The sequence below is a fragment of the Mus musculus genome, chromosome 5 (genome assembly GCF_000001635.26).
Source record: "Mus musculus strain C57BL/6J chromosome 5, GRCm38.p6 C57BL/6J".
Lineage (NCBI taxonomy): Eukaryota > Metazoa > Chordata > Mammalia > Rodentia > Muridae > Mus > Mus musculus.
Window position 1 is genome coordinate 138,281,155 of NC_000071.6, and position 21,656 is coordinate 138,302,810.

The window sequence follows — 21,656 nt, forward strand, 5'->3', positions numbered from 1 at the left end:
GAGTTTCAGAAATGGAAATCTGAGGTGCTTTGCTGGTTCGGTTTTAGCAGCTGAGCCTCAGCCAGTGTACCCCTCTCTGATTCCTCTAAGAGGGATTTGTGCCAGAAGCTGCTCAGAAACTGCTCTGTGTAAACCCTCTGGCCTTGTTTGTTTACCTATATTGAAGATTGGCCCCAGATCCTCTGGCCTTATTAAATTAATTTACCTATACTGAAGATTGGCCCCAGATCCTCTGGTGTTATTTATTTATTTATTTTAATTAATTTACCTATACTGAAGATTGGACCCAGGTCCTGTGGCCTTAATTTATTTAGCCATACTGAAAGTTGGGTGCTGCCCAGAGTCTTGGAACATCTACTGCTCAGCTATAACCCCCAGGCCTCTTTTTTACTGTTTATTTTGAATAAGGTCTCACTAAGTTGCTCAGGCTACAGGCTACTCTGGAGTTCCAGGCTGACTTTGAATTTGATGAGCAACCTGCCTTAGCCTCCCAGGTAGCTGCAATTACAAGCCTACAGCATCACTCCTAGTTTCAGGTTTCTGTTTGCAAGCCCTTATAGCAGTAGTGACCATAATACCTCGATGTGGTTAGGTTGACTATTGGTTTTGGTGCTCTATCCCATAGTACTGAGACCACATTCTGGGAGAGAAAGATGATGGTCTATAGAGGGATATAGTAGTAGTAGGAACTCTTTCCTTTTTTCCTACAGCTGGATTAACATGCCTACTCTGTGGTCACCTTCTACCCAGCACCATGGCTCTTCCTCAGGCAGTGAGTCTTCCCCACTTCAAAAGTCTGTGAGACGTGCACAGATGGCCTTGTCTCCTTGTTCCTCCTCCATCCTACCCTGTGATGACAGAGACTCACAGGGAACTGCAGAGTGGTGAGTGCCGTTGGTGAGAGGTCTGAACTTGGGAGCTCCTTCTGCATCCCCAGCAGCTTTCCTCTCTGTTGTTTTCTAGCATGGTTGTAGTGTATGTGGGGCCATATGACAGTATCAGAAATGCTGTACTGAAAGCTGGATATGGTGGCACATACCTGTAATCGCAGAATATGGGACGAGGAGGCTGGAGGATAAAGAGGGTTAAGGACAGCTACATAGTGAATTCAAGCTAGCCTGGTCTGCATGAGACTCTGCTCTAAAATTAAATAGAAATAAACCAGTCAAACAGAAATGGAAGGTAGAGTAGGGTAAGGGAGAAGAAAGGGAGGAAGAAATGCTATATGGTTCTAGGAGTTGAATTCTGGTCATCAGGCTTCCTTGTTGAGCCATTTCACCTTCTTTTAGTTCCTCATTTTTCATCTCTAATGCTTTGAAGTGACTTTTCTTGTCCTGTATCTTAAAATTTGAATGTTTTTCCTCATATAGATGTGGCACAGTTAGAGATAAATAGAAATTATAATTAACTCTTTATGTGGCAGGAATGGGATGATGCTTAAGGGAAATCATATTCTCTCTATAGGGATAGTCCCTCAACTAACGAAGACAGCGACTTTGAAGACAGCTTAAGACGAAATGTGAAGAAGAGAGCAGCAAAGCAACCACCCAAAGCTGTTCCAGTGAGTCTGCCATTTTGTTTAATTCAGAATCTACTCTGGGAATTAGCAAAGAAAAACCTGGAAGGGACTCAGGTGATGGAATGGAAGAAGAGAGAATATTAGGATAGAGGTACCAGAATTCTTTTTAAAAAAAGAAAAGGTTAATGATAACAAATCTCACAACATTAAAAAGAGACCAGTTACTTAAGATCTGAAACAATAATGGAAGCATTGCTGTGGAATTGACGACTTAAGGCTACCTAAAGTGATAATGATGAAATCAAATGTTACCATTATTTTTACAGCTTTTGTACAGCTAATATTTTTACATTTAATAGGCAGCAAAACATCGGAAGAAGCAGTCCCGAATAGTATCTAGTGGGAATGGCAAGAATGAATCAGTGCCATCAACCAATTACCTTTTTGATGCTGTGAAAGCTGCTAGAAGTTGCATGCAGGTAAAGAAGTGTTTTACCTCTTCTCTTCTTCCTCTTGATATCAGTAAGAAATTTAACTATATTTAAAAAAGTATATAGTTATGTCCAGAAAATTTTTACAAGTTTATTTATAATTATTACAAAAGTCAAACTGTTGAAACTTGTTTACTGAAATATTTTGATTTGCATTAATGCTTTATCATTTATGTTTATTAAAAATTCACATACAAATGAAAGTAGAAACCCACTACCAGTAACTGATTTCTGTCCCCTAGTTTTCTACTAGTAATTCTGAGAATGAAATGTTTACCCTTATAGTGGATTTGTTTCCCATGTATAAGTCTTACTACCTGGATATTTTTAGGTAAATTGGCATAAATACCACACAGGTTGGTATCTTCAAAAATGCTCACCAGATAGGTCTTTATTGCCTCCCTCAAAGGACCAATAGCTAAGTGCAGATCTAATTATGAAGTCCTGAGCAATTTTCCACGCCAGACCCTTGAAGGGAGTTTTCAAACCAGAAATTCAGTGGACTTGTGGTCTACTTTCACAAGAGGGCCACAGTATCAGGCTTAGAATGGTGAGCTTTCTTCCCCTTGCCAGAAGAGGGCATACTCTTAGTGTCTGTAGCTAGTTGTTGGGTGCTTTCCCACCTGTGGTCTTTCAGCTAGTCTGCTTTATATAGGTCATTCTATTGAGACCTTGCTTACTCTCCTGCTTGAGCTCAGTGAGCAAAAGGCTATGCTGGATTTAGAGAGAGGCAACTGCAAACTTCATCTCTGTGTTGAGACAGGATTTCTCAATGTATTCCTGGCTGGCCTGGAACTCAGTATGTAGGTCAGGCTGGTCTTAGCCTCTCAACTTCTAGATAATAGGCATGTGTCACACACCAAACTCATCTGCTTCTTGATACCATCTGATTCTTTGTAGGGTGAGACAATAAAGATCAGAATTTACAAATTTAGTTTGTTGTTGGCATTTTATCTAGCATATGTGAGGCAATAAAGATAAGACAGTGGATATGAACCCCTACAGTGACAATAAGAGGGCCCTCAGAGGAGAGTGCTCCTATTCTAAAGGTATCACAGAACAGGATCAATTCTACCTTTCTAGAAGAAACAAGAAGAGTCACTGGGTGACCTAGAAAAACCTAGATATGTCTCTTCTTAAACAGTTATATTAAGTATTTTTCTGTTGCCATATTTATTTTTAATGATTTTTATTTTATGTGCATTGGTTTTTGCCTTTGTGTACTGTATGTCTGTGAGGGGATTGGATCCCTTGGAACTGACATTATACACAGTTGTGAACTGCCATGTGGGTGCTGGGAATCAAACCTGGTCCTCTGGAGGAGCAGTGAGTGCTCCTAACTGCTGAGCCATCTCTCTAGCCCCCCTTTTTATTATTTATGTTTTTATTGCATATCAGTTAAAAGTGTATAAAGCTTTGCAAGTCTTGTGTTACATGCCTTTGAATTCAGTACCTGGGAGGCCAAATAGTAAGTCCAGACCAGTCAGGAATACATAGTGAGACCATGTCTCAACAAAACAAAACAAACAAAACAAAACAAAACAAAAGTTTATAAAGCCTATATATACTTAAAAGTTGCAACAGTAGGCTGGGCATATAGCTGCTCAGATGTACAACACTTGTCGGGCATATTTTAGGCAGTTGTAGGTCCAGTCCCTGGTATTAGAAGGAAAAATCACCCAAATGGCTAACTTTCAATTCAATAAACAAAAGCTGAAGAGCATTTATCTGTCTTTACTCTATTCAGTCTTTCAGTTCCCAATGTCAGCCAGAGACAGTGCTAACCTGAACTTTATGTTAATCATTTACTTGCCATTATAGCATAATCATTAATTAATGCTCTTAATCAATTTAAGCAATTCATTCTTTGGTATTCTGTAACTTAATTATTTTGATAAACTCTGGGGACCATTCATATTAATGCATAATATAGATTTTTATCATTTTAGGGTTTTTTTTTAAGTTTTCTGGCATGGAGTTTTTTTTTTTTTAAGATTTATTTTAATGCATATGAGCACATTGTAGTTGTCTTCAGACACACCAGAAGAGTGCATCGGATTCCATTACAAATGGTTGTGAGCCACCATGTGGTTGCTGGGACTTGAACTCAAAATCTCTGAAAGTGCAGCCAGTGCTCTTAACCTGTGAGGCATCTCTCTAGCCCTCTGGCATGGAGTTTTATTGTTTATATTTTTGTTTTTTGGCCTTTCAATTTATAGTTGTGTATTGAAAGAATGTGGTCTTTCAAACTTAAGCAGACCAAGCTTTCTGACTTAGTATGTAGTAATTTTTTGAAACTGCTGTACAGGCACCTGAAGAGAGTTCATATTCTCCAGTTAAGTGTGCTCCTGAGTGATACTGAGAGTGTTAAATTGGTAATATTTTGGTATTTCTGCTATTATAAGTCAGTTATATAGAGAGGTATTTTAAAAATCTATGAAGGTCTGGGTGTGGGGGTGCATGCCATTAATCCCAGCACTCAGGAGGCAGAGGCAGGTGGATTTCTGAGTTAGAGGCCAGGCTTCTTTACATAATGAGTTCCAGGACAGCCAGAGCCACACAAAGAGACCCTGTCAAGAAAAACCAAACCAAAACAAAAATAACATAAATCTATAAGGTTGACCTTTCAGGTATTCCTCATATTTTTATATCCATATTTGCCTAGAGATTGAGGTATCATATTATATAGAAACTTATAATTTAGAATTTTATCTATTTAGTAAATCAAATTTTTTAGTTAAATTTTGACACTTATAAAATTGCTTTGTTTATATTTTGCTTTTGGTTAGTATTGCTCTGGTTTTCTTTTGCTAGTTGTACTATGTATCTTTAGGATTTGTTCTTTTCATGTCTGGACTATTTTCCTTATTTTGTTAATCCGAACCTCAGAGAAATTTAGCCAATTTACATTTATTATCATTATTGATATATTTAAATATATTCCTATCATTTTTGTGTATCCCAGCTTTATATTTTTTATGTATTTGTTTATATATGCCTATATTTTTCAAGTTTTTCTTCATTATTCTTTCTTGAATCTCATATCTCCCATACTGAATTATTTTCTTTTATCTCTAGATTACCCTTTAGGAGGATTTTATTAATAAAGTTTTTCACATTTTGCTTGTATTAAAATATACTTGTTCACGAAAGATCTTTTACTAGATACAGAATCCTAATAATTAATTCTTGAGATAGGGTCTTACCATACAGCCCTGGTTAGCCTGGAATTATGTATATTAGGCTGTCTTGGAACTTTCAGAGTTATGCCTGCCTCTGCCTCTGAGCTCTGGGATTAAAGTGTGTGCTACACCCCCTCACCCCAAACATGCACATGCATATACCCCTATAGTTTGAGAGTCTCACTCTAGCCTAGGCTGGTGTATAATTGACTCTATAGTTCATACTGACTCAGACACAGAAATGCTCCTACTAAGCTTCCTGAGTGCTGGGGTTACAGGTATGAGCTACCTTAGCACATTAAAAATATGATTAACACTGCTTTATGCCTTTCCTTATTGCTATTGAAAATCAGCTATTAGGGTTTTATTCCTATAAAGAGACACCACAACCAAGGCAACTCTTATAAAGGCAAATATTTAATTGGGGCTGGCTTACCTTTAGAGGTTCAGCCCATTATCATCATGTCAGGAAACATGGCGCCCCACAGGCAGACATGGTGCTAGAGGAGCCCATAGTTTTACATCTTGATCTGAAGGCAGCAGTTGGGAACTGTTTTACACAGGCAACCAGGAGGAGGGACCAGATAACACTGGCCAGACTTGACCATATATATGAGACCTCAAAACCCTACCTCCACAGTGATATACTTCCTCTAACAAGGCTACATCTTCTCCAATAGGACCACATGTCCTAATAGTGCCACTTCTCATGGGCCAAGCATATTCAAACACCACAGCTATTACTACTAATTTAACAGTAATTAATAGAGTATTTTAGGGCTGCTGGAATGGTTTACTAGGTAAAAACACTTGCCACCTAAGCCCAATGACTGAGTTCAGTTCCCAGAACCATATAAATGTAGGAGAGAACCAACTCCTGAAAGCTGTCATCTGACCTCTACATTTGTGACATGTTCACACCCATTCTACATACATCAGATGCACATACATAGTAAATTCAAATTTAAAATACAGAATTCTATAATGGCTCTATATTTTCTAGCATAGTATCCGCTAGCCATATGTGCATTGAGCTCTTAAAATGTTCCTTATACAACTAAGGATTTTCATTTTAAGTTTAATAGTCCTGCTTAACTCAAGGCCAGTGTACTTGTTTTCATAGTTCTCATTTGTAAATGTTAAATGTATGGTCTTTGTAATTGATTCTTTTTTACTATTTTAAAGATTTTCTTGTTTTTGTGTTTTGATGTCTTATAGGCCTTTAAATGGTAAAGTTTCCTTTTTAATTTGTCATGCTAGAGAGAGCCACGAGCTGACTGGATCTTAGAGTTGATGTCTTTCAATATATATGAAAGAGTCTTTTAAGATACTGCCCTTTCTTCATTTTATTATATTAGAATTCAGTTAGATCTTAGACCATTTCAGTCTTTTCATAGATCTCTTAAACACTTCTTTGACTTCCATCTGTCAGCCATTCTGAGTTGCATTTTGGACATTTCATTGATTGATCTGTTCTTCTGGGTCCAGTTACCTGTAACCTATCCAGTGAAGTTTTTGTTTTCATTAGATTTAAAAATGTTTTTTGTTTGTTTGTTTGTTTGTTTGTTTCGAGACAAGGTTTCTTTGTGTAGCCATGGCTGTCCTGGAACTCACTCTGTAGACCAGGCTGGCCTCGAACTCAGAGATCCTCCCAAATTTCATGTGTATGAATGCCTATGACAGCTTGTAATGCCCTGAAAAGCCAGAAGAGGGCACTGTGTCCTCTGGATCTGGAGTTACAGGTGTTTGTGAGCCACTGTATGGTTCTAGGAACCAAACTCAAGTCCTGTGTAAGAGCAGCAAGTGTTCTCCACTGCTAAGCCATATGCTGTAAACCTTTACATTTTATTATATTTCTCATCTCTACAATGCTTGCACATTTTTAAATTTTACTGCATTCGACTTTTATTTGGGTTATTTCTTTAATCATGAAACCATTTTATAATTGGTGATACCTTCAGTCTTATAAGTGAATGCTTATAATTGTCTCTTTTTATAATTATTACTTCCAGTGCCTTCTTTCCTCATATGTTTTTACTAGGTTTTTATTATGACCCACTCATTTTCTTCAAAGCTCTGTGTTGGAACTCTTTGGTGAGAGATAAATCTACATTTTTTTTTCCTATCGTGGGAACACTTTTGAATACTTTTTGCTGTTGTTGTTTTGCGGCAGAGTATCATGTACCCTATACTGACTTAAAACTCACTATGAACCTTAGGATGACCTTGAACTCTTGTTCCTCCTGCCTCCACCTCCTAATACTGCAGTTAGAGCTGTTCACCACCATTCCTGCTAAGACTCACTTTAAAATAAGCTCTCTACCCGAGATTATTCTGGTCATATAGGTAGAAAGAATCTGGGCTGCAAATCCAGTCCTAAGGATTAAGTATGGTTATAATTCTTGAGAGAGTGAATTCACTTTTTCTCTCCACCTACACTATAGTGTACATTCTCTTTTTGCTCTCAGTGGTCCTGTAGATTCATTTCCCATTCTTTGTTTTCATAAGAATACAGCTCTGCAGGACTCCACTTTATTTGGTGGCCTTCTCTTGGGCTACTCTTCTTGGAATGCTTACCTTAGGCTTTTGTTTCCTAGGCTGTGCATTCTATATAGCCGTCTTGTTTAGTAAAACCCTTCCATCAAAAGTCAACTTCCTACTTCCTAAAATGGCTACCATCTCATTTTTTACCTACACATGTTTCTACCTTCCATTCTAGTTCAGCAATATGTTTAAAAAGATGTTTGTAATTTTTATGAGAAAGTTGTGTATTTCATTTGAGAAGATGAAATACAATATTATGTTGTGTCATATTGTTGGAATTGAAATCATCTACACATTTCTCCTAGTCTTTGGTGGATGAGTGGCTAGATAACTACAAGCAAGATGAAAATGCAGGATTCTTGGAGCTCATTAATTTTTTCATCCGAGCCTGTGGATGTAAAAGTGAGAAAACTCCCCCATTTCTTCCTGATTCCCATCCTCCATGTTTAAAACTCTGCTTCTGGTTATGAATATGTTTGAATTTGTCTAAAAAAAAAGGTAAGGCGTGAAGAGCTGGAGTATTTAAGTACACTTTGGTGCTTACATATTGAATAATAACTTAGTAGGGAACTTTGATGATTTTGAGGCACAATGTTTTGGTGGGAAAAAATTTGTCTTGATAACAATAGGCACAGATTTAGAACTGGACTATCATACCTTTGGAGGCTTTTATTTCATTTTACTTTTTGAGAGGTTTCACTGTCTCAGGCTGGCCTTGATCCTGAAGCAGTCCTCTTGCCTCATGCAATTTTCTGAATACTGGGATTATAGCTGTGCACTTGAGATCCAGTGCTTGTTTAGTTTTGTATATGGGGTAAATCTATGACTTGTTTCTGTGTATTTCACCTATCTTTTCCTCAGCCTTCTTTCTAAGTGCTGGAATTTCAGGGGTGCACAAAACATTGAGTGCCTTTTAGTTTTTGCAGATGAGATAGTCCATTTATCTTACTCCTCAGTTATCTGATCTTTGGAGCCCCCAACTCCATATGCCAGGGTTTAGTTAATTGGGCCAGGGATGTTAAATTGTTTTACAAGAATTCATCATCTGGTCTAGTTTTGTTTTCTTTTTCAGTTTGGGGGTATTTTTTGAACCATAGTCTTTCACTACATAATTCCTTTGCATTTTTCAGAAGTTATTTCATAGCAGTTGTACAAATGAATGACAGCCCATAACTAAAAAGGATTCAAATTGTGTGATTGCTCCTTCTAAGCTCTTTCCAATATTTCCTCTGATTCATCCTCAAATGTATCTGTATCCTATTACTTTCCTTTTATATCTCTTATCTCCTTCAATTTTTAGGCACTGTGACTCCTGAGATGTTCAAGACAATGTCCAATTCAGAGATCATCCAACACCTAACGGAAGAGTTTAATGAGGTGGAGGAAGCTCATGCTCTTCTTAGTCTGAATTTAAAACACATGGCTCATTACCCCTTTATTTCTGATTCTTTTTTTTTTTTGGTTTTTCGAGACAGGGTTTCTCTGTGTAGCCCTGGTGTCTTGGAGCTCACTCTGTAGACCAGGCTGGCCTTGAACTCAGAAATCCGCCTGTCTCTGCCTCCCAAGTGCTGGGATTAAAGGTGTGCCCCACCACGCCTGGCTTCTGATTCTTGGAAATAGTTCTTATAAGAAAGATCTCAGCTTCTTTGAATATAGAAGAGACTTACAGAAATTAGCTGACAGGCTTTGGGGTTGAGGGATAATGTGAAATGAAGTATATAGAGCTATATTTTCATTATGCTGTTGAATTTTGACTTCTAATCCCTGGACTTTCATGGACCTAGTAATTTTCTTATCCTTTTCATAAACCATGTTTAGGACTCGGGGGACTATCCCCTGACAGCTCCAGGTCCCTCCTGGAAGAAGTTCCAGGGAAGCTTCTGTGAGTTTGTGAAGACATTGGTCTATCAGTGCCAGTACAGTCTCCTCTATGATGGCTTTCCTATGGATGACCTTATCTCCCTGCTCATTGGCCTCTCAGATTCCCAGGTCCGAGCCTTTCGTCATACTAGTACCCTGGCTGGTGAGCACTCACACAACTCAGTTGGCTGTCCTGAAATTAGTGGGGCTTTGCTGTACGTATCTTCTGGGTTTTCTTTCCTACTTGCATCAATATTATTGTACCTTGTTGCTTTTATTCTAGACGCTTCCTTCCCCCCACCCCCGCTTTTCACCAGTTGGCATAGGAAAGGGGAGACAACAGTATTGATTCCCAGTTTTTCTATCTTCCCAGAGCATACTTCTGGCAATAAACTGGCACATAAAATAAGGCCAGAAAAGTTGCTGAGGAGGTACACTCCAGGACAGAAAACTTTAGGACTTCAGAGTCACCCTGCTTGTTGTTATTTATTTATTTATTTTTATCCTTTTCCTGTCGCTTTTGCACTCATGCTCTCCTCTGACTTGAACAACGGCTTTCTTGTTTCCTCTGACTCAAAGCCATGAAGCTAATGACTTCTCTGGTAAAAGTTGCACTCCAGTTGAGTCTGCACAAAGACAACAATCAACGTCAGTATGAGGCTGAACGAAACAAGGGGCCAGAGCAGAGAGCACCGGAACGACTGGAGAGTCTGCTGGAGAAACGAAAAGAGGTGAGGAAGATTCCTGGCCCCTTCCCTCCTCTCCAACTTTCATCTTCTGCTGTGTAGACCTACTCGGGTTCCATCACTTCTCTCAGTGAGCACAGGTCTCAAGCAGCCCTTCAGATAAAGAATAATAGGGTAGCAACAATGTTCCTGCACTCATTTATCAGAAGTCATTGTGTGTTCCTTTGTTAGGGTTTTTCTTTATTTCACTTTCATTCAGCTTCCATTGGTCTGTAAGCATTATCAATGTTTAAATGTTACACTGGCATGCTAAGTTGTTAGAATTTCATGTTAAATGTACAGTGCTGAAAAACAAATGATAAGGGAGGCCACGTTATTGGGCAACAGAAAGAGCACACACCTTTGAGTCACCCCTGGATATGAACTTTGTTCTGGTAGTTGTTACTGTAGAGGACCTTATGTAACTTCTAAACTTCAGTTTCCTTTTCTTTAAAAAGAGAGATAATTCTTAGATGGATAAGGAGTGGAGGATCTGGGAGTAATTGGAAGAAGTCAAGAAATATTGCCAATTCATATTGTATGAAAACTTTTAAAAATAAAAAATTAAAAGGGCAGTTCTACCCTCAGTCTATTTAAATGAAACAATGAGTTAATTGGCTACCTAGCCATACAAGTTTTGTTTTATCTTCCTTGTGTAGGCTTTTTATCACTCTGACAGATAGCTGAGAGAAACAGTTCAAAGGAGGAAAAGTTTTATTCTGGCTCATGGTTTCAGAGGTTTCAGTAAATATTCAGGTAGTTGTCTGGCTTTGTGCCTATGGTGAGGCTAACTATTATAGCACAGAGGTTCTGCTGCAATTGGGTGACTCATCTCATAGTAGACAGAGGAGAGAAGGGGACTGGGAACAAGCTATTTTCTTTCAAGACATGACTCCAGTGACTTACATCATCCAACTAGGCCATACCTCCTTGTAGTCCATTTAGCTATGAACTCATCTATGGATTAATCCATTGATGAAGTTAGAACCCTTGGGATTCAGCCACCTTTTAAAGGTCCATTAGGAGATGGTGACTTGTCCCCCTTCTCCCTCCCTCCCTCTCCACCCCCCCCCCCCCGTGTGTGTGTGTGTGTGTGTGTGTGTGTGTGTGTGTGTGTGTGTGTGTGTATACATATATATATGTGTGTGTGTATACACACACACCTTTGGAGGAGAAATTTTTAGATTCAAACTGTAATACCTTTAGTGGAATAAGCCCTGGGAAAATCTTTTAGACACATTAAACTTTAAATAGTAATGTTTAACTAGTCCTCATTAAAAATAATTGTTTCTCTGCTATGTCATAACAGAAGGAAATATTTATCACTGTGTGCATCTGTCTCTCTTACTTGCTCACTTGTTCTCTTTTTCTATGGCACTGAAAATTGGATCCAAGACCTTACACCTGCCAAGTAGGCACCTTTACTGAGCTGTATCAGCCTGAGAGGCAAACTTTGTTACTCCATTCTCATTTGCTGTTTTCCATTGTCAGGGTGATGTTAAAGGCCTACACATAGTAATAGAAATATCTAGGATTTTAAAGTATGTGTTAGAGACCCTCATTGTATCTGCAGGTTTACATTCTGCGGTTTCATTTTCTCACTGTCAGCAAAGGTTCAGAAACCTCCAAAGTAGCTGGTCATGGTGGCATATGTCTATAATTCTAGTACTTAGGAGACAGGATCTCTGTGAGTTTGAGTTCAACTTTATCTATGTAGTGAGTTCTAGGCCAGCCAGGGCTGAATAATGAGGTCTTGTGTCAAAAAAAAAAAAAAAAAGTCACCCTCCACCAACAAAACAACAAAGTATAATTAATTCAGTGGCTATTTTGAGAGGGAGGGTATGTGTGTGGGAAAGATCTAAGTTCACATAACATTATTTTTGTCACTCTGTAATTTACAAACTAGTTTCTGATCGATGCCACACATATAAATAGATATTACAGGTTGGTTCACATCCTTAATCTAAAAATTTGAATTCTGAAATGCTCTGTTAAACTTTTTGAGCATCAATATGACACACAAAAAATTTATAATTTGGTGTACATTTCCAATTTGGGTTTAGAAATTGTGTTCCCAATGAGTAAAGCTTGTATAAATATTCTAAAATCTAAAAAATTAAAATCTGAAACACTGCTGGTCCCAAGAATTTCATATAAGGATACTTTTAACCTGCATGATATTTGATACCATCTCTATAAAAAGGGAGAAATGTACTAGTGTGATTCTTTTTCTTATTTTTCTGGACTCTCCATCAGTTGTCATTCTCTCACTTTAGTCTCCCTACCATACTGTTTTTTTCTGTTCATTTTTGAATGTGTATCATCCCTTTAGTCTGCTTCTCTGAAATATACTTCCAGTACATCTTATTACCAGTGGTCTTTTCTCAGTTTCTGGTTCTGATGATATTTTAAATGTGAAAAACTAAAGATATTATAGAACACATCTATAATGAATACCATATTCACAGTGTATTCCATAACAATGAATATTTCATTGTATTTGCTTATCTGTTTTGATATCTTATAGTAAGCTGTGGGCATAGTAGTTCTTCAACCTTAAATATTTAAGTATGCCCTCTTAAAAGTAACATGCTTTTATTACCTGTTAACATTTTCTATGTCCCCAAATGTCATGATTCTTTAATAATTGCTAGTTAATCCATACTTAAAATTCCCTATTTGGAATTCAAGAAAGGATATTTGATGATAGTATTTCTGGAACCTCTTTTAATGTTCTCTTCCTAGGAATAGGGTCTTGTTTAATGTTGCCTAGACTGGCTTCAAACTCCTGCTTCAGGTTCCTTTGTGCTAGGATTAAATGTACTAACATCCAGCTTCCTCTTTTATTTAATCTTACACAGAATGTCTGCTTCTCCAGATTTCCCCTAATATGTGAGTGTATTGAAGAGATAGGATTAGTTTTTCAAAGATGTTTTCTCTTTATATTCTGCTTCATTAGTATCTAGTGTTCATCTAGTCTGAGGTTTTTCAGCAGTGGCATTCTTGACACTGGGAGGCTGTCCTGGCCTTGTATATTGTTTAGCAGTGTTCCTTTGCCTCTGTCTACTAGATTCCAATAGTACTTTGGTACCAGTTCAGTTTTGACAGCCAAAACTTAAAACAATTTTAAATTAAAAATATTTTTATTCTCTGAGAATTTTATACAGTGCATTTTGATCATATTTATTTTCCTCCAACTCTTCCAAGAGCCACTCTACTTCTCTATAATCCAATTTTGTGTGCCCCGCTTTGCCCCATCCATCAAGTCTAATTTGTACTACCCATATACTCTTGGATGTACAGCCTTCCATCAGAGCACATTCTGCTTACCAGGGGCAGCACTCTCAAAGAAAACTGACTTTCCCTTTACCAGCAGCTGTCAGTTTCTAGAGCTCCTAGGCTTGGGGTATGGCTTAATGTAAACCTCCTTTTTCATGCTGGGATTTGACCTTGCTTGATCTTATAAGGGGCTTGTGCATGCTGTCAGAAACACTGAGTTCATATGTAGCCCTGCTGTGTCCAGAGGACACTGTTTTTGTGAATTCATCTACCATTTCTGGATCTTCCACAATGATCCCTAAACCATGGGAAGAAGGAATTTAGATACTGCCAGTTATCTTTTGGGGAACAAAATTGTCCACTTTAAAATCACTGATCTACCCTTTTATCTTTTTACTGGTTATACTTTTATCAAAATGGATTTATTAAAAATTCATTTTGAGGCTGGTGAGATCACTTGGTGGGTAAAAACACTTGTTTCCAAGCCTAAGTTCATTCTTCAACCCCACCTGGTGGAAAGAGAACTGACTTCTGAAAGTCATCTTCTGGCCTCTATACCTACATATGCTGCCTTTTCCTCAAATAAATACATTTAATAGTTTTTTAGATTTCATTTTCCCAATTAATAGTAGTCAAAAACACAACTGTGAGTTAGGTATGAATAGAGTAACCCCAATCAGAAGGGACAGTTTAAAAAGATTTGCATGTATTCATGTGTGTCTGTATGTGTACGAAGTGTCTAGAAGAGAAAGTTAGATCTGGAGCTGGAGTGATAGGTATTTTTGAACCACCTGACATGAGTGCTGAAAACTGAACTGTGTTCTCTGGAAAAGCAGTATGTGCTTTTAATTTCTGAGTCATCTTTCCAGTCCCCACGAACATTAGGTTTTACTAACACAAAGCAACTGTTGTAGTGTTACACTGTAGTGCTTCTGGAGTTAGAAGGGAATATTGATTACCTGAGCGTTCACACTGTTTCTGAACAAACAGGAAGTAGGCAGAAGCTGTACTTTTCTATATCTGTGACATGATGCCGTTGAAATACGAGAGGGATAGTCTGACTTTGTGCCTTCTTCCAGTTCCAAGAGAATCAAGAGGACATAGAGGGGATGATGAATGCCATCTTCAGAGGTGTCTTTGTCCATCGGTACAGGTAAGTCACTCACAGGCTCTTACTGAAGCCACTGTCCTTGGTAGTAGCATGGGAAATGACAAGGCCCTTGCTGAGTTATTTGGTTAGCTTCAGGACTATTGCAGCTGGAATGAAAACTGACAGATATGTTGAATTAGTTAAGATCTGGCTTATCCCTACCTACAAAGGACCTTGTGAATTTTTCTGGGAAAGAAAACCAGAGATCAAGATATCACTGAGTATTCTCCTTCTCTTGACCTTGTCCAAGTCCTGGTCCTGCCTCCTGTGTTTCTAGAGTTGGAGACTTGAGCAGACATGGGCAGAGACCTGAAAGGTGGTCTGGCTCAGCAAGCCTTTTCATAGCCAAGCCTGTGTTTTCACTATGGTAAGGGTCAGGGAGTTTCATAGTGTTTGAAGAACTGGTAGAGTTAAGTCTTACCTGTTTTAGAATTAATAGTATTTGTAGTAGTGTTTTACTTTTGTCTAGATTTCAACTTTTGATTCTCTATAACTTTAATCATTTCTTGAAGTAGAATTGAAAAATAACACATTTTAGCTAACAGTTAAGTGAATTTTTAAAATTGGCTTTTAAAGGAATATAAAGGATGAAAATGTTTAAAGTTAAACTAGCTCATATGCTGGTTATAGAAAGAAGATTTAATTTCATATATCTTATGTATTTACTTTGGAATGAAGAAATGAAAGGCTGGGTACCTGGTGTTTAGTCACAAACAACTTTGTTGAGAGGGCTGTGTGGTAGGCCAAAAAGTAACCTTTGAGAGAAGGTAATATGCCAGTTTGTCTCTCTGTCTAAGGGACATCCTTCCTGAGATCCGCGCTATCTGCATTGAGGAGATTGGGTATTGGATGCAAAGCTACAGCACCTCCTTTCTTAATGACAGCTACCTAAAATACATCGGCTGGACCCTGCATGATAAGGTGCGGCTAAGTCAGCCTCCTCCTCTTCCCTCTCACCCACTCCTTCTAACCTGTCCAGAAATACTTTACCTTTTCTTGCGCTGCCACTCAAACGTCTAACACACTGAGCAATTATCTCTCAATCCAGGTATTGAATCTTGAGATTACTTCTGTGCTGAGGAGCGTAAGATAAAGCAGAAAGGGGAAAACATTCAACAGTCAGAATACCTTTGAAAGCTCATATGTCATAGAAGAAGGAATCTCTTCTAAACAGCAAGTTGATGATGGTAACACAAGGGCCAGAGTCATCCAGAGGGATTCCTTTCATTATGATTGTCCAGTTCTTCTATGAGCCTTTGTGTTTTCAGTGAGAAGATAGCTTTTTACTATTTTTTTACATTCTAAGAGTCCTCGGTATAGAAATCACCCATGCCCAGAATGTAGAACAGTGAGGAGCACTTGGGAGTCTGTGATGACCATTTGTCAGCCATGTTTCTCTTCTCCTATTTCCTTTATCAACAGCACAAGGAAGTTCGCCTGAAGTGTGTGAAGGCTCTGGCAGGGCTGTACAGCAACCAGGAGCTGAGCTTACGGATGGAGCTCTTTACAAATCGCTTCAAGGTAAGATGGGACGCCATTTCCAGGTTTTGCTCTTTGTTCTGTTTCCCATTTCCCTATCACAGGTCTTTCCACCCGGCAGACTGATAGCTTTTCTGGATATAGCTCCCACTTCCTCTGTGTTAGGAATTTCAAATCTCAGGAGACTGTGGTGTTTGGGAGTGGGTACAGTGAGAGATTGGATAATGTTCTTTGCATAGGACCGGATGGTTTCCATGGTCATGGACAGAGAGTGTGAAGTAGCAGTGGAGGCCATCAGATTGCTGACCCTTATTCTGAAGTGAGTTGTGGGAAGTGGGGAGGCAGCCTAACAGACTTGCTAGGAGGGTCAAACAGATTAGAAGACAAAGGGCATTCCTGAGTTGTAGGTTAGAGGGGGACTTCCCTATTTTTAACTCTGTACTCCTCTCTCTGGCTCTTAAAACATTTTCTTTGAGTCTTATCCTTATAGGTATTGCCTTGTTTTGTTCTATACCTTGCTGTGTGAGACGATTAATGCCCTCCCCCACCCCCCACACATCCTTTCTCCTTTTTTCTTGGCAGGAACATGGAGGGAGTGCTGACTAGTGCAGACTGTGAGAAAATTTACTCCATTGTATACATTTCTAATCGTGCTATGGCCTCTTCTGCAGGGGAATTTGTGTATTGGAAGTAAGTGGTGTATGTATTTGTCACACTGTCCTCTCATTTTCTCTCTCTGTCACCTCTCTGCCCCACCTATGGACTTACCAAAATTATTGAAGTCTCTCTTGTTGTTCCCTTTTCTCTCTTAATCTTACGGGAGTTCCTTGGCCCTTCACTTGTTCTCTTGTCCTTACTTCTTCCCATGCTGCTCTTTCCACCTATACCATTCTAGGATCTTCCATCCTGAATGTGGGGCAAAAGCAGTGAGTGATAGAGAGCGACGCCGGAGTCCACAAGCCCAGAAGACTTTCATTTATCTTTTACTGGCCTTCTTTATGGAGAGTGAGGTAATATAGGAAGTAGAGGACAAGATGGGCAATGGGTAGGAGGATCCTGCTTATCAACAGCCACTTGCTGGAACAATTTGATGTGAAATTGGTGGATAACTTACTGCGAACCTTCTTTCACAGCATCACAACCATGCTGCTTACTTAGTAGACAGCTTGTGGGACTGTGCGGGGTCTTACCTGAAGGACTGGGAGAGTCTGACAAACCTGTTGCTGCAGAAAGACCAGAGTGCGTGTCAGTCACATGGTAGCTGGGGTTGTGTATTTTTGCACCTTCTTATGTGAAACTGAGTGGTTTGGGTTTTTGTTTTGTTTTTCATTTTTATTTATTTTTTTTAATTTTAACTTTTGGCTGAGGGAGATGGAGGGTGGTTAATTTGTGGTGTTTTATTTTTGATCTTCTTTCTATCCCAGATCTGGGTGATATGCAAGAGAGAATGCTGATAGAAATCCTTGTGTCTAGTGCCCGGCAAGCTGCAGAGGGTCACCCTCCAGTGGGGCGCATCACTGGAAAGAAGGTGAGCTTGAACAGTGGGTTAGTAGGTTAGGATTATTGGAGCCAGATGGTTATTGGCTGTCTTCATCTCTATATTCTGGGTTAGGGCCCTCCATCTTTCCCTCTAAGAGTCCTATCTCCACATAAAAGACATCTGAAGGGAGCAGAAGTGTGTGCAGATACACCAACCTTCTGTACCCAGTATTTCTTCACAGTTTTCCACCCTAATGACTAATCTCAGAGTCTGACGGCCAAAGAACGCAAGCTTCAAGCCTATGATAAGATGAAGCTGGCTGAGCACCTCATCCCCCTCTTGCCCCAGCTCCTTGCCAAGGTAAGAGCTTCTTGTACAACTAGAGCATAAATGGGTAAGAGACCAACCCCAAGGCAGGATGAGGAAAGGATTCACTTCTTGTCCCTTAATTAACAGGATACTCTTTCCACTGTAGTTCTCAGCAGATGCAGAGAATGTTGCTCCCTTGCTCCAGCTGCTCAGTTACTTTGACCTCAGCATATATTGCACTCAGCGCTTGGAAAAGGTGAGTAGGCAGCAAGACCATTTCCTAGACTTTGCTGCTCCCCTGCTTAGGTTAAGGATTCTTCTAGTATCTGGTTAATTTGTTTGTTTTCCACAAGGCCCATGGTTTATGAAGAACATATAATGCCATACTTTTAAATATATCTTATCTTTAATAAACACCACTGTTTTCATCCTCCTGTGTCACTCCAGCCTATAGCCCGCCATACCTTGTCTTCTTTTTAGCACTTGGAGCTGCTTCTGCAACAACTCCAGGAGGTGGTGGTGAAGCATGTAGAGCCTGAGGTGCTTGAGGCAGCAGCCCATGCCCTCTATCTGCTCTGCAAACCAGAGTTCACCTTCTTCAGCAGAGTGGACTTTGCCAGAAGCCAATTAGTAGATTTTCTGACTGATAGATTCCAGCAGGAGCTTGATGACCTAATGCAGGTGGTGCTAAATGGCAGGGCACCTCAGGGAGGGTGAGAGAGGGCTGGAGTTAAAGATAAATTCTTGAGAAACTCTTGCTGTGAGCTTATTTGTTCTTTAGTCATCCTTCCTAGATGAGGATGAGGTATACAGCCTGACAGCCACCCTGAAGCGTCTCTCTGCCTTTTACAAGTGAGCAGCTGTCCTGCCACCTTCCCTTTCTCCTAGTGTTGATGGAATTGATTACCTTGGATGTGTCCTAACATAATGTTTCCTTCTCTCTCTTTAAAGTGCTCATGACCTGACCCGATGGGAGATCTCTGAACCATGTTCTCGACTCCTCCGGAAGGCTGTAGACACAGGAGAAGTTCCTCACCAGGCAGGTGATAGGCTGGACACACACAGGCAGGGCAGATGACTGTCAGAATCTGTGTTCTGCAGGCCACCTTGCCCAGGCAGTCTCAGTCCTCCGGTGTGTAGACATAGGGAGGAAGGTCAGGCGGGCTTATTACTTCTGTTGTTCTCTGAGGTGCACTGGGGGCTTCTGGGGTTCCTGGGAGCCAAGGAGAATGTTGAGGAATTCTAAGAGACTGAATAAACCAGAAAGATATGACATTTCTGTCTAGGTTAGAAGCCTCTGGATATTGCCCAAAATAATCCTTTCTTTTCTATTAGAAAGGAATTGTTTCCCCGGTCTCATCTTCTCTCTTATTTGGGACAAGATTTGTTTGTTTTTTGACACAAGGTTTCTTTATGTAACCCTGTCAGTCCTGAAACTTACTTGTTGACCAGGCTGGTGTCAGACTTACAGAGATCTTCCTGTCTCTGCCATCTAAGTGCTGGGATTAAAGGCACGCACCACCTCACTTTGGCTTATTGTCTGTGTCAGAGTACTGACACTCCCTCACTCCTGCTGTCTAGCCGCCTAATCTGACATTTGTGATTACAGGTGATTTTGCCAGCCTTGACTCTGGTATATTTTTCCATTCTCTGGACAGTAACCCACATTTCAGAGTCTACTTCTCATGTGAGTGTGGGTTTGAGGAGACTATGAGAATGGAGGAGCATGAGCCTTCATTCCTCTGTGAAGCAAGTTGCTCTTTTTACAGAAGCAGCTGATGAGTCTGAAGAAAAGAATGGTAGCCTTCTGTGAGCTTTGCCAAAGCTGCCTCTCAGACGTGGACCCAGAGATCCAGGAGCAGGTGAGCATGTGTGTCCTGCAGTTTGAGAAGACTGTTCACCAGGGAAATGAGGTATGTAATTATAGTCTTTGTAAGTAGTATTCTGATTCTTTAAATCACCCCCTTTTTTCCCTCCACAACAGGCTTTTGTCTTATTAAGTGACCTGCTTCTCATCTTCAGCCCTCAGATGATTGTAGGGGGACGGGATTTCCTTAGGCCTCTTGTCTTTTTTCCGGAAGCTACTCTCCAGTCGGAACTAGCCAGCTTCCTCATGGACCATGTCTTTCTCCAGCCTGGAGAACTGGGCAACGGTATAAGAATCTAGGCCTAGAGTTTCGGAAGGGTTCGGGATTGAGCCTGGTGATGGAATCTTGGGCAAGAGTCCTAAGCCTGTGACTGGTTCTGCTTTTGCTGGGCAGGTCAGTCACAGGAGGATCACGTCCAGATAGAACTTCTGCACCAGAGGCGCCGCCTGCTTGCAGGATTTTGTAAGCTGCTGCTTTATGGGGTATTGGAGCTGGATGCAGCCTCAGACGTTTTCAAACACTACAACAAGGTACAGCAGGACCTTGACATGAAAGACCAAGTTGAACACAGCCCTGGCTTCAGACATTGCAGCATCTCAGAAAGGAAGTCAAGTTGGGGGCAGTCTGAGAGGATCAGGCTTAAAAGAGAAGTAGGAGAGGACAGAAATAGGGGTTTAGGAAAAGGACAAGGAAAGAGATGGGTATAAATATTTAAGGCGAAAAAGCTATTGAGACTTTCCTTGACTTTTCCCTGCTTTAAACCTAATCTACAGGATGGAGCATTAGAGAAAGAAAACAGTGGGGAAAGTCAGGCCTCACAATACACACACACACACACACATATATATGTGTATATATTTATCTATTTCCTCAATCTGCCATTGTACCCCTTTTCATTGAGCATCTGCAGTGCACCAGACATGGTACTAAGGACAGAGCAATGAACAGCACAGAAACTCTTGTTCTACAAACTCTAGACTGGTAGGGAGGGATGTGTTAGCTCCAGTGTTGTCTGAGGATAGGTATTACTGCCCTATTCCATTTCTCCAGTAGATAGAGTCAACCAATTTTTGTTCCTAGGTTTTCTTTTTCTTTCCTTCCTTCCTCCCTCCCTCCCCTCCCTCCCTTCCCTCCCTCCCTCTTTTCTTTTCTTTTCTTTTCTTTTCTTTTCTTTTCTTTTCTTTTCTTTTCTTTTCTTTTCCTTTCCTTTCCTTTCCTTTCCTTTCCTTTCCTTTCCTTTCCCTTTCTTTCTTTCTTTCTTTCTTTCTTTCTTTCTTTCTTTCTTTCTTTCTTTCTTTCTTGCATCTGGTTTCTTTTGGACACTGCAATATTTAGAGATGAGGTTTAGTCTAAGTTACTGTTGAGTTACTGTTTTTCCTACCTAATGCTCATTGGGAAGTTGTTTGATTAGGGATGTGAAGGAATAAATCAAAGATTCTTCCCCCTGTGGTTAACATTACCGTCTTCACTTCCTCTCTCTTAGTTCTATGAAGACTATGGTGACATTATCAAGGAAACATTAACTCGAGCAAGACAAATTGACAGATGTCAGTGCTCTCGGATCCTGCTCCTGAGCCTAAAGCAGGTGCTTTTGCCTGGAGGCATAACAACTGTGGTATACTCTTCCTAGATTCCCACCTTACTGTCTAGCCCCAGCAGTGTAGGGACGCAAGGTTTTTTGTTTTGTATTTTCAAGACAGTTTTTCTGTGTACTCCTGATGTAGCTTCGAACTCACAGAGATCCTCTAGCCTCTGTCTCCCAAGCACTGG

The 21,656-nt window shown here is 40.0% G+C and overlaps 1 protein-coding gene across 8 annotated transcripts in view; it reads left to right on the forward strand.

The window, feature by feature from the left end:
• Positions 1-21,656, forward strand: part of Stag3 (stromal antigen 3) — a 39,884-nt gene that overhangs the window by 8,641 nt on the left and 9,587 nt on the right. For 3 of the 8 annotated variants that reach the window (XM_011240948.3, XM_006504596.3, NM_016964.2), the window contains exons 2-26: positions 711-884; positions 1,465-1,561; positions 1,879-1,998; positions 8,042-8,138; positions 9,037-9,113; positions 9,555-9,759; positions 10,176-10,327; positions 14,680-14,753; positions 15,548-15,671; positions 16,173-16,271; positions 16,469-16,548; positions 16,812-16,919; positions 17,125-17,239; positions 17,363-17,468; positions 17,654-17,757; positions 17,977-18,069; positions 18,185-18,274; positions 18,499-18,699; positions 18,800-18,870; positions 18,970-19,057; positions 19,628-19,705; positions 19,788-19,880; positions 20,003-20,171; positions 20,280-20,416; positions 21,370-21,471. In XM_011240948.3, coding sequence (XP_011239250.1) covers positions 721-884; positions 1,465-1,561; positions 1,879-1,998; positions 8,042-8,138; positions 9,037-9,113; positions 9,555-9,759; positions 10,176-10,327; positions 14,680-14,753; positions 15,548-15,671; positions 16,173-16,271; positions 16,469-16,548; positions 16,812-16,919; positions 17,125-17,239; positions 17,363-17,468; positions 17,654-17,757; positions 17,977-18,069; positions 18,185-18,274; positions 18,499-18,699; positions 18,800-18,870; positions 18,970-19,057; positions 19,628-19,705; positions 19,788-19,880; positions 20,003-20,171; positions 20,280-20,416; positions 21,370-21,471 — 2,844 coding nt within the window. In that variant the 5' untranslated portion in view covers positions 711-720. Of the gene's footprint in view, positions 1-710; positions 885-1,464; positions 1,562-1,878; positions 1,999-8,041; positions 8,139-9,036; positions 9,114-9,554; positions 9,760-10,175; positions 10,328-14,679; positions 14,754-15,547; positions 15,672-16,172; positions 16,272-16,468; positions 16,549-16,811; positions 16,920-17,124; positions 17,240-17,362; positions 17,469-17,653; positions 17,758-17,937; positions 18,070-18,165; positions 18,275-18,498; positions 18,700-18,799; positions 18,871-18,969; positions 19,058-19,627; positions 19,706-19,787; positions 19,881-20,002; positions 20,172-20,279; positions 20,417-21,369; positions 21,472-21,656 lie in introns of those variants that run through there. The other 5 variants (XR_377146.3, XM_017320971.2, XM_017320972.2 and 2 more) reach the window with 5 other exon arrangements.